Source organism: Amblyomma maculatum, chromosome 5 (assembly GCF_055883805.1).
Source record: "Amblyomma maculatum isolate TAMU_Amacu chromosome 5, ASM5588380v1, whole genome shotgun sequence".
Lineage (NCBI taxonomy): Eukaryota > Metazoa > Arthropoda > Arachnida > Ixodida > Ixodidae > Amblyomma > Amblyomma maculatum.
In genome coordinates, this window is record NC_139348.1 from 72,931,626 (window position 1) to 72,949,092 (window position 17,467).

The 17,467-nt window shown below is 46.3% G+C and overlaps 1 protein-coding gene across 1 annotated transcript; it reads left to right on the forward strand.

Moving 5' to 3' along the window:
* The first annotated feature begins 7,515 nt into the window (after positions 1-7,515).
* Positions 7,516-9,001, forward strand: LOC146188503 (uncharacterized). The gene is made up of 2 exons (XM_084603123.1): positions 7,516-7,594; positions 8,610-9,001. The coding sequence occupies exons 1-2, from the start codon at positions 7,531-7,533 to the stop codon at positions 8,999-9,001; spliced, it is 456 nt and encodes a 151-aa protein (XP_084459249.1). The 5' UTR covers positions 7,516-7,530.
* The last annotated feature ends 8,466 nt before the right edge of the window (positions 9,002-17,467 follow it).

Sequence of the window (17,467 nt, forward strand, 5' to 3'; positions counted from 1 at the left end):
TGGTGGTGGCGGTACTAACTTTATTCAATGAAGGCCAAAACAAGATAAAATAGAATTATGTTGCCGCCGTTCCATGGGTGGCCTTCCGCCTGCTGGTCGTGGCCTCCAGGTCACGCCTGGCGGCGACTTCCGCTGTCCAGGTCGTAAGCCGCTGTTGAATATGCGGCTCCGAGCTGGCAAAAGCAGCCTCCCACAACTTCGGGCTGTTTATTTGCCAGGAGTAGGGGGGAAAGTGCGCCGGACAAGAGTAAAGAATGTGAGCATAGTCTGCTCGGGGAGAGCTGCAAAGCGTGCGTTGGGGCGAGAAGGCACCGGGGTGAATAAGGCCAAGGCGTGCAGGGAAGAGGAAAATGTGGGCTTGTAAATGGCGCCACGTATTCTGTTCGATTTTAGATAGGGACTCTTTCTGCATGGTGGCGACGGTGTTGATGGAGGTACTCCCTTGATGGGGCTGGGACAGGTCGGTCACCACCGCTTGCGGCGGGGACTGGCCTGCCACCGAAGTTTTATCTGTTGTAGGCCGTCATTACACCCGCCACCGCTTTGGTGGTGGACGATGGCTTTTGTGCGGCGCGCTGTTCTCTATTTTCTCTTCTGTCTGCACGAGGCAGCGCAGATGGCTCAGCTACAGAGTCAGTAGCAGGCCCGTGCATTTTATTTTGCTTCTTCCTACAGCCAAAACAACGCAGTGAGCCCCTCGGGGTGGTGCAGTTGTAAGACGCCCGACTACTGTGCCGGAGTAGCCAGGTTCGAATCCGACCTCGGCGGCTGCGTTTCGATGGAGGCGAAACGAAGAGGCGTCCGTGTGCTGTACTATAAATAAATAAATCAGATGTTTGCGCACGTTAAAGATCCCCAGAGGGTCGAAATTACTCCGTAGCCCTCCACTACGGCTCCTCTTTCTTTCCATTTTCGCCCCAACCTTCCTCCCTTCCTTTACGGCGCGATTGAGCTGTCCACAGAAAACAAGCGAGACAGTTACTGCGCCTTTCCCTTCCTATAAATCAATCTACGCAGTGACGTTGTCTTGACTAGCTAACGGCGGCAGCGGCATAGTCAGTCGCCGCTAGCGCTGCCTCCGGTGACCTCCCTACAAACGTAGTAGAAAGTCAAAATTAATAATACAACCCCGTGCAAAATTTAAATGCGGATAAGCAAACCGTTGGGCATACAGAAATGATGTCAAAGTAGTTTTCTGAGTTCACAGTGCGCCTATGATGTCATCAATCAGTGCAAATTACCTATGTACCTCGGAGAATACATTGTACGACTATGCAGTCTTATTAGACAGGCGGAGTATATATTTAAAACACTGCAAAACATATGGCGGTACAAGTGCGGAGGATGGCCTATGGAAACACATGCAAAGAAAACTTACCAAATAAATTTGCTGCTTTAGGAGAGCATCAGTAATCACGGCAGATTTTTAAAAGTTGGCGACTGTTTTGAAGAAACAAACTATGACAAAATATGCTTCATCATTTTAAAGCCACTCAATCTTTAACGTGTATCGATAAACCTGTGTCGTAACGACCTACATATCCATGAAAAACTAGCTGTCCTTTGGGTGCTTTTCGCAATCGCGAGAACTTTTCGTGTTTTCTTACATGTCGTCGCACAGGCTATATTCCCTCTTAAATACGGCCACTCAAATGATACTAGCTTTTAAGCTGAAGGCAGTCTACTCGGCACGATAAACAAACCACGCACAGCAGCAGACGACCAAAAGTCCGTCTGCTCACACGAATGTCGTTTGCGGTCGCCGGCGTTGTCTGCGATCGGATAGAGCATTGGCTGCGCTGCATGCCGTCTGCTATAATGGGCCGTTCTCTTTCGTTCTCGTTTTGCAGTTTAAAAAGTGCTTTTTGAACTTAGTTTTGTCTATGGGCTGCTGACTTTGAATGATCGGTATTATAACAATTTTTTTACGGCAGCATATCAGGCTATACGAGAAGCTTGCGAGATAGGGAGAAGCACCCAGCGCATTGGGAGCCTGTAGGCGGTGTGGGCGACTTCACAGCACATATTTTAGCGATATTTATTTTCAGTCTCTTCTAGGATGTTTGTGGTTGCTTTGTATCAAAAACAAAAATCATATGTGCTGCGTGAAGACATAAAACGGCTTTGAAACCTTTCGCTTCCACGTATTCTCATGGATGGTAAGCCCACTTTTCACCCCTAGTCTGTGGCAGCGTCACGAACGCCACCTTTGTAAACACGGCGCTGGACTATATATGTAAGGACTACGGGAAACGTGGTACCTACTGCTTCAGGTTTTAGCAATCCTGGCGACGAAGTACACCAGCGCTTTCTAATACACAACGAGAGCAACATGCAGGCGGTTTAGCGAACGCACGCAGAGGCAAGGATATCTGCGTACGCGAACAACATATACGCAGTACGCAAGAACCGTGCTGCGTATGACACATGCGCAGTAAGCAGTACGCAGGCCGTCTACGTACGCAAGGGTTCTGCGTATGCTTACGTACGCAGTACTAAAACTCTCTATTGACACGTTCAGGGCCCCTTCCTCGCCGGGGTGGGGCAGTGGTAAGACGCCTGACTACTGTGCCGGAGTACCCGGGTTCGAACCCTACCTAGGCGGCTGCGTTTCGATGGAGGCGAAACGAAGAGGCGTCCGTGTGCCGTGCGATGTCAGCGCACGTTATAGATCCTCAGGTTATCGAAATTACTCCATACCCCTCGACTACGGCTCCTCTTTCTCTCTTTCACTTTCACTCCCACCTTCCTCCCTTCCCTTACGGCGCGGTTGAGGTGTCCACAGAAAACAAGTGAGACAGTTACCACGCCTTTTTCTTCCATTAAATTAATCAGTTTTTAAGGGCCCTGTGTGACAGATAAGTCGGTGTCGTCGTCGGCGACCGCCGTCCCGCGTCGTCCGGCGTTGGCTGTGAGCGAGAAATTGCAGAAGCATTAATAAATAAAAACAAGTAAAAAAAATGGCCGACCTGAGGAATCAAACGTGGGCCTCCGGAGTGCGAGACGAGCACTCCGCCACGCCAGCTAGATAGTTTGATATGGACAAAGGCGCGTCTATTGATTGCGGTGTTGTCTCAGAAATGCCCCTTAGAGAAGTCTATTGTGGCGTATAATAAGAATTATAAGCGTGTAGATTACAGAACATGCTGTTAAGCGAGTAGCAAATTACTTTTCCGCTGTACTTCCTCTTCGCTTGGCGTGCACGTAGCGCCATCATGCGTGTGGCGCATGGATAGACAGGACATGGCCTCCGAGATCTTCATTGCGCCGGCTTGGATCGGCAATGATGTTGCCGACGAACTACGACTGCCACTTGAGGCCCGCGCGTTTCGGCAAGGTGGCTGGCAGCGCTTCTACGTCCCGGAAGGATTCATAAATAAAAATGAGTATAGCAAGTTGCTCTATGTAGGAATTCGAAATAGAGCCTCCCTTTTCAGTGCACGCCTCAGCCACATTGTAAGCGAAGGAACGCTTAGAATCACGTTTCAGAACAAGTACTTACCAAACAGTCATGCTTTGGACAAGTTAACGAGAGTTGTACCCACACTAGCGCGACAAGCAAATCAGTAGACGGCGCGAACGAGGCGCGATAAAGGCAAATCTCAAGCGTCCTAAGAATTTGTTCTGTCTGCACGAGGCAGCGGCGGTGACTCAGCTGCAGAGCCAGTAGCAGGCGCGTGCATTTTAACGCGATAGCGTTAAGGAGCTCGTGTCGCAGAAAAGCCGGTGTCGTCGGCGTCGGCGTCGTTGGCCGTGAGCGATAAATCCCGGCATGTACTTCATAAATAAAAAGCAACTTCCAAGATGGGCTGGGTGGGAATCGAACCAGGGTCTCCGGAGTGGGAGACGGAGAAGCTACCACTCAGCCACGAGTTCGATGCTTGAAAGCGGTACAGCGCTTCTAGTGAATGCGGTGTTGCCTTAGAAACGTGCCGTAGAACGTTATACAGCGGTGTGTATCGGTAATTATGAGCATGTTACTTACAGAAGTCGCAGTTACACGAGTAGCGAAGCACGTTTCCGCTACATTTCTGCGCTGTGCGCACATGCAGAGCCATCTTGCGGCAAACACAGAAGAACCCCTCCTCGCAATGTGCGGCGCTGCCCCGACACGTGGCGTGCCACTCGCCCCGGACGCTTAAGCTTCGCCTTCAAGAGTGGAACGCGATAGCGTTATTGCACCTCGTTCGCACCGCCCATTCATTCCCTCGGTATGCTCGGTGCGAACGAGGTGCAATAACGCTATCGCGTTCCACTCTTGAAGGCGAAGCTTAAGCGTCCTCCAAATTTTTCTTTTCCTTCTTCCTACAGCCACAACCACAACAACAGCGTTGCCGAAACCGCGTCTCGCCGTCCGTTTCTAACTGTGCGGACATACTTCTAGGCGTCGAGGCGCAGCCGCAGCCAGCCTGGGTACCGCGTGCGGGCGGGAGAGCGGCGCGCCTTAGCGAGGCACCTGTGACACGCCAACTCAAAGAGAACCACATTGAACCCAGTAAACGGAAACGTCTAACGCTGTATTACTGCCAATCAAACCAGTAGCAGCGTGTCCAAGTTGCAAGTGTCATATTTCAAAACACAGGTTTCCAAAAAGGTAGGCTTCTGATAGCATGCAATTGTTTAATCTATTTCGGTCCAACCAATCGCTGTTTCAAATTCTTGCAAGTTTCTTTTTGGGACGCACATTAACGTTTATTTATCTCACGCCATCTGAATTGGTGAGGAGAGTGTTTCAAATACCGAAACTTCATACAAAACTGGTAGTAATAATAATAATATCAAAGTTAATAATAATAATAATTGGTTCACAGGAAGGGAAAGACGCAGTATCTCTCACACTTGCTATGTGGACACCTTAACCGCGCCACAGGGGAAGGGAGGAAGGTGAAAGCGAAATCGGTAAAAAATTTGGAGGACGCTTAAGCTTCGCCTTCAAGAGTGGAACGCGATAGCGTTATTGCACCTCGTCGAGAAAACTTACTAAACGCAAGGATATTGGGGCATCCTCGCACCGGTACCCGCGCGGCCCGAAGGGGAGAAGCGGGTGAGCGAAGATAGTGATCTAAAGAAAGGAAAGACGCTTGATTCTACAACCTGTGAGGGTGCACGGCGAAACGTCAGGGTCGAGTGGCGCGCCACGTGTCGGGGCAGCGCCGCACATTGCGAGGAGGGGTTCTTCTGTGTTTGCCGCAAGATGGCTCTGCATGTGCGCAGAGCGCAGAAGAAATGTAGCGGAAACGTACTTCGCTACTCGTGTAACTGCGACTGCTGTAAGTAACATGCTCATAATTACCGATATACACTGCAGTATAACGTTCTACTGCATGTTTCTAAGGCAACACCGCATTCACTAGAAGCGCTTTTGTACCGCTCTCAAGCATTGAACTCGTGGCTGAGTTTTCTTTTTTTTTTTTTTTAACGGAACCACATCGACCAAATAGATTGGGGAGGTACCTTGGCGGCGGACAACGACAACATCTAAGCAGCGTTCAACGCCCATTACCAAACCCTCTTCGCATCCCACACGGTAGACGCTACCACTTTTAAGAATAAGTTTCTGGCGACGATACCGCGTCTGGACGATGAAGTGAAAGAGAGATTAGAACTAAAGATAACTGAAACAGAAGTGGAGCACGCTATTGACAGTTTAAATGCCGGTAAATCGCCGGGACCGGATGGGTTCAGCGCGGGTTTTTACAAAGAAGTACGAAATCACACCTATTTTGAACGCAATTTATAACAATGCCTACACAGTAAATGCCCTGCCTCCGTCATATGGGTCATCCCACACCGTACTCATTCCTAAAACTGATGAAATAGACAAATTACGCCTGGTAACATCTTACAGACCCATAGCACTTACAAACGTTGAATATAAAATTTTTATGAAGGTTTTGGCCCGAAGGTTGCAAACGGTTATTAAGGATATAGTAGGACCACACCAAACGTGTGGGATAAAAGGGAGGTCAATAGTGACCAACATTCAAAAGGCGCGAAGTGTCCTTGAGTGTTGTGATCACTGGGATGGTCGGGTCGCCATGCTTCAGATCGACCTTGAAAAAGCATTCGGCTGCGTCGATCACGAAATTTTGTTTTCCCTTTTAGAACATGTGAATGTTGGTTCAGTTATATGTAAGGGTGTGGCCCTGGCGTACCGTAACTGCACGACGAGAGTGAATAGAGAGTTTTAGAATAGGGGGAACGAGAATAGGGGGACCCTATCTGTACGTGTATAGCGTTAGGGGAACGCGTCCTCTTTCTCTGCTTTTAGAATAGCGGTGATAGCGGTCACTTAGCGTTGCGCGCATGCAGCGCCATGGTGGCTTAAAAGAAAAACTTGCAGAAAAAATAACTTGATATACATGCTGCTCTGTTTTCATTACATTAATAAACACTAAGTAAATCATATTAAGTTACATATAAAGCTCAAATACATGTGCAAAGTAATACATTTTTTATTTTGAATTTTTAAACCGAGTCGCAATAGGCCGTGACTATCCACGCTGGGAATCGCCGCTAGCCGTTTCTTGTTTCTTGCGTTCGTCTGGTCTGTGCAAGTCTGTGCGTTCGCCTTCTTCTATAAGCACACTTTTTTGTGGCTTTAAAACGATGCCCAAGTTTAGGCGATCACAGGCAGATTTACTTTGCGACCAGCTGCTCTATCTGGACCTCAGCTGGAATGATTTAGAGGACCTTTTTCTTCGGTACCGGGAGCCCGCGCCGCGACGCTATGCTTCGTATAACGGATTTCTGGACGTGAATTGCCTGGACGAAGAGTCGTTTCGGCGGATGTTCCGTTTCGACAAGGAGCATTTTGGCGCACTGAAGACATCGCTGCTTGTGCCCGATACCATCCTCAGTAGCCAAGGCGTCAAGGTGTCTGGTAAAGAAGCGTTGCTTATGGGTCTACGCCGGTAGGCGTACCCGAATCGATGGTGGGACTTAGAGCCCATCTTCGGCCGGCATTGCTCGGCAATGTCAAGCATTGTGTCCTCCCTATTCGGCCACATTGAGACCACCTTCGGTCATCTTCTGGACCTGAGGAGGCACGACTGGCTGCAACCGGCTGACTTGGCTCGTTTTTCTGAGGTGCGTACACGTCAAGCAAGACGAGTTTCATTCCGCAGCCCAATAAAAAAAAATGTTTTGGCTGCTTTTTGATATCGCAGACAACTGCATAATAGCAGAGAGTGTCTGCTGATAAATAGGGGTTCAGTGCACACTGTGTCTCAGATCGTAACGGAACCAATTATTACTTTACTGACAACTCGCACGATAGTCCGAAAGAAATGTTTTCGGAATGTTGCATACCAGTGATGGCACGGAAGCGTTTCTCATGTAGGTACATACGCACAAAAAAAATTGAATTTTCTATTTTCATTGCAGGCAGTTCATCGCAGAGGTGCCCCTCTCACCAACTGTTGGGGGTTTGTGGATGGCACTGCTAGACCCATCTGCAGGCCTACCACAAATCAGAAAATCTATTTTTCTGGTCATAAACGACTGCATGTCGTTAAATATCAGGCCATTATGTGTGCAGATGGCATTGTGTGCGACCTGGATGGACCTTACCCTGGGCACAGGCATGATGCTGGTGAGTGAAGCGGATCCAAGTTTTCGACATAATAAATTTATATATACTCAGATGCCAGGTATATCAAAGCTTGCAGCAAAAAGTGGTTATGGTGGACGTGATGGCCTGTCATGGATAAATGGCTGAACTTCTACTATACCACTGCTACAGTTCAGCATTCAGTTGGCTAAAAACTACTGAATGCAGCTTTCTAAGCGGCACAAGCTGCAGAGTGAGTTGTCATCATAGCCATTCACTCCAAATAATGAAACCACGAAACAAGAGTGCCATCACGCAGCCATCTGCACTTTTTCGTTATATTCATGTAGTGTCCTACACTTAAAATGCATAAAGTTGGACGTCTGGTTGGGGCAGTAGAGTTTTTGTTCCCACGCCTATCCATAGTAACAGCAAAAAATACATGGCCCCAATCAGCACACGTGCATTTTCCTCTTGTCCATTGTCCAGATGAGTTTCCAATATTAACGGGGCATAAATACAATGAAAAAGTTTGGTCCCCAGAAAAACTGTCCATAATTTAGGTAGTCTATATTAACGAGGGTTGTATTAACAAAGTAGGACTGCAGAAGTCACGAAAAAATTTGTTCATTGTATATTAAAGCTGGTATATTGTTGAATGTATATCAGTTAGAGGGCATCATGCCAGGTTATGCAAAGATCCCTTTTGTCATTAACAAGACCATACCATCGCAAAAGCAGTACAACGTCTCTCACAGCCCGAGTTGCTTTGGGACATTCAACCTGATAGACCGAACCAAACCTTATATTTTTGCTTGCTTATGTGCAACAGCAGCAAGTGCTACATGTTCATTACTACAAAATAGGAGCCTCCTGCAGAATGTTGTTTCTATTAGGCACCTACGTTGGTGACAGCAAACAAATGTTCTAGCAGAATGTTTTTTTCTCGTGGCTCGAGCTCGCCCAATGAAAGTCAAATCTGTGCATTTTGCTTCAACATTTCCCCCATTTGTTGTTCAAACGCTGTGATTACTCAGTACTGTTTTGTATTTTGCAGGTATCCTGCGTGACAGTGGGCTCTATGAAAAGCTGTTGGATCTCGTCCAAGGTTCGACCTTCACAATCTATGGGGACCCAGCCTACCCTCTGCGTCCCCTCCTTATGCGGCCATATGCAGGTGCTGCACTCAGCCGAGAACAACAGCTGTTTAACAGTTCCATGAGCACTGTTCGTCAAGCCGTTGAGTGGGGGTTTGGGAAAACTGTCAATCTTTTCGCAGTCTTGGATTACAAGAAAAATCAGAAGTTGTTACTTCAGAATGTTCCTCAAATGTATAAGGTGGCAACCATACTTGCCAACTGCCACACATGTTTGTATGGCAGCCAAGTCAGTATGTTCTTTGGTTTGCGCCCGCCAACTCTGCAGGAGTATTTAAAGCCAGCTACTTGAGCACTTGGAGTTCCATCAGCATATCACATGAGATCTTTTGTTTGCAAACCTGACCGCAAGTGGTTCCTTTTCAATTGGAACATTAATGCTGGAGGGTGTAAGAGCTGTTGGAAGCATACACCATCAGTCCACGAGTTCAACTGTCCACTGTTTCAACTAATCGCATGCTTAATAATGCCCCTTGAAATTTTGAGAGAATTTGATCTTCTGATGAGACTTGTTACACAAAGTTATCATTAAGGTCAAACCTAGCTAGAGCTTTTCCTTGTGCTTTAGGCAGTATTCTCAGTATGCATGTCAGCACTGCCCCTGGGGTTTGCTCCATTGTTCTGGAAGTGTGTGGATGCTCTCAAAATAACATCAAAATAGGATTGGCTGTGTTGAGATTCTTTTCAAAATCAAACTTGTTAGGGAAGTTTCTTTTACTGTGGCATATCATTTAGCACCCTGTGTTGCAGTTTGCATTTGACTTTGTGTTCTGTTGTGCTGTGTTTTTAGTGTGGAGTGGATACAGGGGTATTTAGTTTTTTCAACCATGAGCTTGAAATATATTTTGGAAACTGCTGGAAAATCTTTGTGCTGCCTATGTCACAGTGCACGCTAACAAGTTAATCTTGTCTACCCTGCATGGTTCAGGGTATTGTTGTGTGTCAGCATCATATGTTACCTCTGTTCCCTGGCAGCAGAACCTCACGGTGAATGAATTTTCATCATTTGAGCACTGTAGCACTGTACCACAAGGAAAAGTAGAAAGGTAGAAAAATCAAAATGCAGAAGACTAAGGTAATGTTCAACAGCCTTGGGAAAGAACAGCAGTTTACGTTAGGTAGGGAAGTACTGGAATTAGTAGGCGAATATGTCTACTTAGGACAGGTAGTAACCGCAGATCCCGACCATGGAAAGGAAATAAGAATAAGATTGGGATGGAGCGCATTTGGCAAGCACTCGCAGATTATGACTAGCAGCTTACCGGTATCGCTCAAGAGGAAAGTATACAAAAGTTGCATCTTACCTGTACTCACCTATGGGGCTGAAACGTGAAGGCTAACCATGAGGGTTCTACTTAAGTTAATTTTATTCTTCCATATTTAGTGTCCACATTAGCTAGGCATGAGTATGTGTGTTTCGCATTCATTAAGGAAATATGCATTAGGATGTGTACTTAATGTGAGCCTAATGGTTGGTCAGTGCAGGACAGCAAAATGTTTGGCTCTTGGGTATGAACGTAAAGTGTTCAGCAAGAATAACTTGTGTCCGCACAAATCATTCACACATATTGGCACATGGAATTGGTGGGTACCAAATGAACATTTTGTTTCCATGACTTAGTCGTACCACATGACTATGAATCCCCAAACATAGGCCCTGAACGGCAGAAGCAGCTGAGCTTGCAGATTTTCTTGTTGATCATCTTTTCTGCTGCACAAAGACTGTGTGTATGACTAATGTGTGTTGATGTTTCACTGATGAACACAGCAATTATGGCATGTGGATAGAAAGCTGTTTGTTGTGCAAAACATGATTTTGTGAAATGCACATAGGTACATGTCTCTATAACCAGTGTTTGCAAAAGTTTACACACAACCCTCATGGCACTAAATAGTCATTCTTGTGTTTAAGGTGCAGAGAGTGTCTGTGTGTCATATGAAACACAATCTGCAATTCCGTCAGGTCTTTGCCAGGCTGCGTGAACACCTGCACAGGCAGTCTGTTTCCCTTTTCAGTCCTGCTGTCAGTTATAATGATGTCAGTGTTTCTTGTTGCCATCTGTTTACATTTGGCTGCGGCGCACTCTTACGTATGTGAATACATTGAATAGTTCAAGGTAGTCATTTTTTTGACGATGTGGATGTGGAAAAGCAATATTAACGGTGTTTGCAACTGTTTGCTCAAGACAGAACTGAGCTTCACAGTTAGACTCCGAAACAGTGCACTGAAATAACACTAATCACCACTTTGCAGATTTTAATTGTCGTCTTTCGACAGCATCTTTGATACAAGTTTTATGAGTGCCTGCTGCTGCTCCATGAATATGCGCCGCTCTTCGCTACGCTCCCGCAGCTCGACTTCCCTTTGAGTCTGTCGTTCTGCAGCTTCCTGGAACCGCAGCTTCCTTTCCTCGGCCCTGTCTTGCAGGTCCATTTCATGAAGGCGCCGCTGTATGGCAGCTTCTTGAAAACGAAGTTCTCTCTCTTCAGCTCGCTCTTATACAAGCTGCCTCCCATTCTCTTATGTGCTGATGTAGCTTTTCACGCTCTAAAGTTAGGCGATCGCGTTCAAATGCTAACCGCCTCTCTTCAATGCTCCGCTCTTGATCTTTTGCGTTCTTCTCAAACTGAAGCCTTTTTTGAAAAAAGGCCAAGTTTTGAGGCTGTCGCCTTTTTGTACCTGCATGTAAAAAATGATGTAACAACATTGATACTGTTGATGTGTAGTATTCATAAATTAGTCACTGACTGCCAATAGCAAACATATTACAAATAAGGAATGTAGGAGGATGCAATAATAGAGTAAGAAGTAACCAAAAAAGATAGATGCATAAACAGTCACTGTATTCCACAAAATGTATATTGTAACATGCACGAGTATCTTTCCACCCCCACGTTTCAACAAGTTATGCCGTTTCCGTCACAGGAAAAGTGTACACGGCAATGGTGATATGCTGTTTACTACTAAATACTGACACAAATGATAGGCACCCCGTTCCAAATAATCAACTAGATCACATCATATATGTGAAACTGGAAACAGTTTGTCGACATGATGGGGCCAATCCTCGCTTCTTACAGGTCTACTCAGGTGTGCGCCTCAGGGTTCAGTTTTAGGTGCAGTACCATTGAATATTTACATAAATGACCTCATAAAAGCTCTTGAAGTGTCTGTGTGTGTTAAGCTGTTTGGTGACGACAGCATATTTTTAACTCAATCAAATCAGTTGGTGGTTTGTATTGAATGCTAAGCTACAACTGCCACAAAATTAGTGCGACAAATGGGAAATGGTTATTAACTTTGAAAAATGGTTTCTATCTGCATCAGTACAAAAAATTAACCAACTGAAGTTTGGCATGCCGCATTAATAACAATGTAATTTTAGAGGTAGAAAAATATTAGTACCTCACTGTCACAGTAACTTCCCGATTGAAAGGGACAAATCACAGACATTATATGCTCCTCTGGTCGTAAGAAGCTTTGTTTTCTGTAGTCTTGTATGGTCAGTTGCATGAATGTATTAAAGCTGAAGGCATATAACTCCATAATAATACCATGCCACAAATATGCCTGCATTGCATAAAATGCCCATACAAAACATTTTAAAGGAGCCAACAGTCTAAGAGTCGGAGGCAAACATTATGGGATTTTTTTTTCTTTTATTGACAGGAATTAGTCTTGTGATGGTTTTAGGGACAAACAGCTTTACATTTAATATTCTTTATCCCTAAATCATCATAAGATTAATTCTTGTCAATACCAACAACAAAACATTAAAAAAATATATATATACCCAACCTTTGCTTTCGACTTTGATTTTCGGCTCCTTTAAATTCCAAATAACGAGCCCCTCATTTCCCCTTCAATTGTCTACGCAAGAAATGACGCGCAGACACTTGAAAAAAATTCGCCTTGCGGCTCACCAGAATAGTACTTTGCAAGCTTTCTTCTTCACAGTGTTAACACTAAACAATCCCCTGTAGTGGTTCCATGCAGACATGATATGTACTGTAGTCAACTTGCCTCGCCTTTGATGTTCAGGCTGAGCACCTGTGCTGCATTGGCCAGGGCTTGCTACTGGAGAGCTAGCTGCAGGCAGTTGGAAAGTGGAGTTCAATGGGCCATCGGCAGCTGTGTCGTTCCTCGTTGATGGCGCATCTTGCGAACCTTGACTACAGTACATGTTTTTGAACACGTCTGCTGCTGCTGATGGCTCATCAGACGAGTCCCCTAAAAAATGGTGGTATACAAATGGTGGTATACAGACTTAGCAACATTTCCCAATTGAGCTGTCAGTATTGCAATTTTTCATCTTGCAAGATGATTTTGCTTATATACCACACTTTGTGATCTGATGTGACCTGTGCTGTTTGAAGATGTATTAAAGCATTGTATTGAACAAGATGCAGCAAAATGTTACTTTTGTTTTTCAATAAACGTTAAAAGTGCTATGTGTAACCTGAATTCAGAACTGTTTAGCACTGCCAACTGTATATACTGCAATTCACTCAACATTCAAAGATGCAAAAGGCATAGATAACAAAACAGCAATTTTTTTGCTTGAAGTTCGAATTATGGAACACTGGCTTTTGGTACGGCTGTCTATCAGGGAGCTCCGACAAGACTCGCGTGTATCGCTGTCCTATAGCAAATCATGTCCTCGTGGCGCGCGTTTACCACGAAATGGTCTCACATGCATTTTCCGCTGAACATGTCAGGTCTGCGGTGCAGGGATCTGCGTCCAGGGCTGCAATGTAGGCTGTGGCAGCTGCATCCCTGGCCAATACCGCGGAGTTCCGCTCCGCAGCCGGTGTGGGCACTGGCAGTGGACGGGCACAGGCAATCTTTCTGGTAGCTGCCGCTTTTACTATGTGGCCGTGCTCTTTGGCGATATCAGATATTTCTTGCAGTAGCTTCTCTTTTTCATCGTACTGCTCTTCCGTGCCTGACCTGCACGTGTAAACACCATCATTACGCACTGCTGTCAGCTCGCGATCATAAATACAAAGCTCACATCAGGAAGAAAAATATTATGCAAGGTTTGAAGAAAATTATGGCAGCGGTACTTACTTGCGCAGGTTAACCCGGTCGTTGTGTTGAAATTGCCCCAGCAGCAGATCGCATCGGTCGCGTATTGCGCGCGGCGTAAATTTTTTTTTTCAAAGCCGCGTTAAGGTTATACGCAACAACGGACCATCGACAAGACTCTCCGAAGGGGTTTACTGCTAAGATTTCGCGCAGCATATAGAGGTCATCAGTGAATGTGAACCGCAATCGCGAAGCCGCGGTAGCCGCGGCCACCTTCGCTGCCGCCATGTCAAACACTGCTTGACCCTGGCTTGACCAGACTCGACTTTTCACGTTCCTTTTTTTGTTTGTGTTTCAACAACTTCCGGTTCCTGACGTTTCCGTGACAACAGCAGACTCCTCTCGTTAAGCCTTTCCACGGCGAGTGTCGAGAAGCGATCTCAACAAAACAAGCATTTCATCGTTCAATCTTTACGGTCAAGGCAAGCTTAAGCGAAGCGAAATCAGGCTGCTTGGTTTATTTGCGATACATACAGCTTACAGGGACGAATCCACGGCGAATGTGATACGAGGCGAGAAGTCTCCGCTTCGACGGTCGCCGCCATGTTGCTCGACCCTATCCGCCGATAGGGTCCACGCTATTTCGCCGAGATAGGGTCGCCGTCGTCCGCTGACCCAAAAACCCAAGGCACGCTTGGGTTCTGCGCATGCGCACTCGCGCCCCGCTATTACCCTATCCCCCTAACCGATAGGGTCCCCCTATTCTAAAACTCCCTATTATTAATAAGAGTCTGGGAGCCCCCATTCGACTGCAGCGTTCGGTGCGACAGGGCTGTCCCCTCAGCCCTCTTTTGTTTTGCATTTATATTGAAACATTGTGCATGAAACTTATGAATAATGTCAACATTAGTGCGTTTAGGTTACAAGCAGCCGAAGTGAAGCTGCTCGCGTATGCAGACGACATCGTTATTTTTACGGTAGACCAGGAGAGTGTCACCGAGGCTGTCAAATGTATCCGTGAGTTCTCTCAAGTTACCGGTAGCGGGGTGAACTGGGCCAAGTGCCTTGGGCTCTGGCATGGACAGTGGCCGTCGAAACCAGATCGCTTTGCCAATGTTACGTGGACAGACACACCGACCAAGTACTTGGGCGTCGAGCTGGATGCCTACCGCGAAAGCGAGCATTATTGGAAAGGGCAAATGACCGAACTACGGGAGAGAGCCGAGAAGTGGAAAGGCGCCAACATGTCGATTTTTGCCAGAGCTACTGTATGCAATCTTTTTTTTATCAGCAAACTTTGGTTCGCAATGCAAGTTTTGAGTTGTTCGCGCGTAAACGTACAGAAGTTACACAGGATTTTCGCCGTTTTTGTTTGGGCAGGTAAATGGGAACGCTGCAGCAGGACGAATTTGTTCCGTCGGGTAAAAGACGGCGGTTTGGGACTCGGCCATCTGTTTTTACGGCAGGTGGTCAACCGGTTTTTGTTTTTTCGGGATGCTTCGGACCCTTTCTTACGCACCGTCTGCCAAGTTAGGCTACGGCGCCTACTGCCGGAGTTTGTTGTCTCCACCGAAGAATGCTACGGGTGGGATTTTTGGTTATTACAGGGAGGTCGTCGCTAGTGTAAGATTTCTTTCAGTGCGTTTTTCTAATGAATATTTGTCCACTGTAAAACGAAAAAAGCTGTATCGCGATTTATGTGACATTGTTTTGCCACAACCCTTGTACAGAACCTTATACAGTGGAGGTCCGGGCAGAGATGTCTTGAAGAGAGTAAAGAAAATGCAGGTGTCGCCAGGAGCTAAGACATTTTTCTTTAAATTACACACCGGAACATAATCAGTAAAGAAGTTTTTGGAGGAAAGGGATTTTTTTTTACCGTGGGGGGCGCACTGTTTAATCTGCAAGCAGCCGGAAACTATAGACCATGTGTTTTTGCATTGTTGGGAAGGGGTTTATTTCTGGGATGTTTTGCAACGTACGATAAAGAAAGAATTTCCACTAGACTCCCACGGCATCCGGTATTTAAGCATTGATAATGAAGATGGCGTTCCGTATGATTTAATCATGCTCATGGGCCTCCACTCTATATGGCGCTCCAGAATGGCGGGCTATCACTGCGACAGGGATGCTCGATCCGCTAGAATATACTTTCGAGAAAGTGTGAATTGGTTTATTGCCATACAGAAAGTGGCTGCTGAACCTCCCGAATGGCTCTCAAGTGTAGAGCCTTTGCTGTCGTTGCGGGAGTTTTAATGTACTGAGACGAAGCCAGCCTGACATTGGCTGATGATGACCTTCCAATATGTACTTTGTTTTGTGTTATTCGTGTTGTGTTCTTGTGAAATGGTATGAACCAAAGCCAGGAAATAAAGAAAAAAAAAAACTCGTGGCTGAGTGGTAGCGTCTGCGTCTCACACTCCGGAGACCCTGGTTCGGTTCCCACCCAGCCCATCTTGGAACTTGCTTTTTATTTATGAAGTGCATGTTTATTTATGAAGTGCATGCCGGGATTTATCGCTCACTGGACGCCGACGACACCGGCTTTTCTGCGACACGAGATCCTTAACGCTACCGCGTTAATATTTTCTGTATTTTAACCATAAGCAGTCTATGCAAGAAGAAAAATTAGTTGTGGTTTAACTCTGGTTAACCCTAATTGAATTGCGATAGCAACAGCGGAAGCTTCTGTTGCCTGCCACATTGTTCCACTATCACTCCCTATCAATGTAAGGTGCTAAATTACTTGGCAACCAGTCCACATATAAATGAGAAGGATTCAATACTTCTGAACCGAATGTGGAGCGGAAGCATTCGCTGCCGGTGACCGAGCGTTCTGATTCTTCTCCTTCTAAACTTCTACATACCCGATACCCAGATGTTTTCCTCATCATGCAGACTCTGGGACAAACCAGGACACTTTCTACACATCCTTCTTACACGCCCCCACCTTTCCTCATCCCCCATCACCGAACGTCGCAGAGTCCTACTGGGAGTCTCTCATAAAGAGCACCTCAAGTCAACACCAACGGAAGATAATTTCTAGTGGTATGAGTTTGATCTTCAAGGACGATTTTTTGCCTTATAATGGTGCCTCCCATGTAGTAAAAGAGCACCCAAGTGCCATGCAGGGGGCTTCGCCCCCACTATTTGTTCCAATGGCAATAAAATATTTCTACCACCACCTCTTCTCCGTCGCGGCTATTATAGGTCAACCGTGGCGACCGGCCGTGCGCTCTGCGATGGCTCGAAACCTGATGCAGTATTGCTATCGCTGTAAAGGAATAATTAGAATAATATCACAATAAAGAGCGAAAGCACAAGACACAACATCACCATAGCAATGGAAAAGAACAGCAACAAAAGGATGCTAGAATTACCTCACAAAAAGCGCGTTCAACGATTGATTAAAAAGTGTGTAATCGGTTATTTTCACGATATATGAGGGAAGACGTGGTTCCAGTGTTTCGGCGTGTTTGGCTTGGATGAATAAATAAAATGTGGTAGTGCGACTGTGATGAAGAGCAACCATATCCTGATGATCGACGCGTTATGAGCAACCGCTGTGTGGAATGATGAATGTACAGGCGCGGTCAAAACTACGCGGCCCACGGCTCCGATCGGCGGAGCGGCTGCGAGCCGCACCGCGGCGCTCGCACCAGTGCTGCGAGGGTATGCACTGTGACGACAGATTTCCCCCTCGCTGTCGAGCGGAGACGTCACGCGGTT

Coding starts and splice junctions, on each gene's coding strand:
- LOC146188503 (XM_084603123.1), top strand. CDS start 7,531: ATGTGTGCAGATGGCATTGTGTGCGACCTGGATGGACCTTACCCTGGG. Junction 7,595..8,609: donor TGGGCACAGGCATGATGCTG/GTGAGTGAAGCG, acceptor TGTATTTTGCAG/GTATCCTGCGTGACAGTGGG.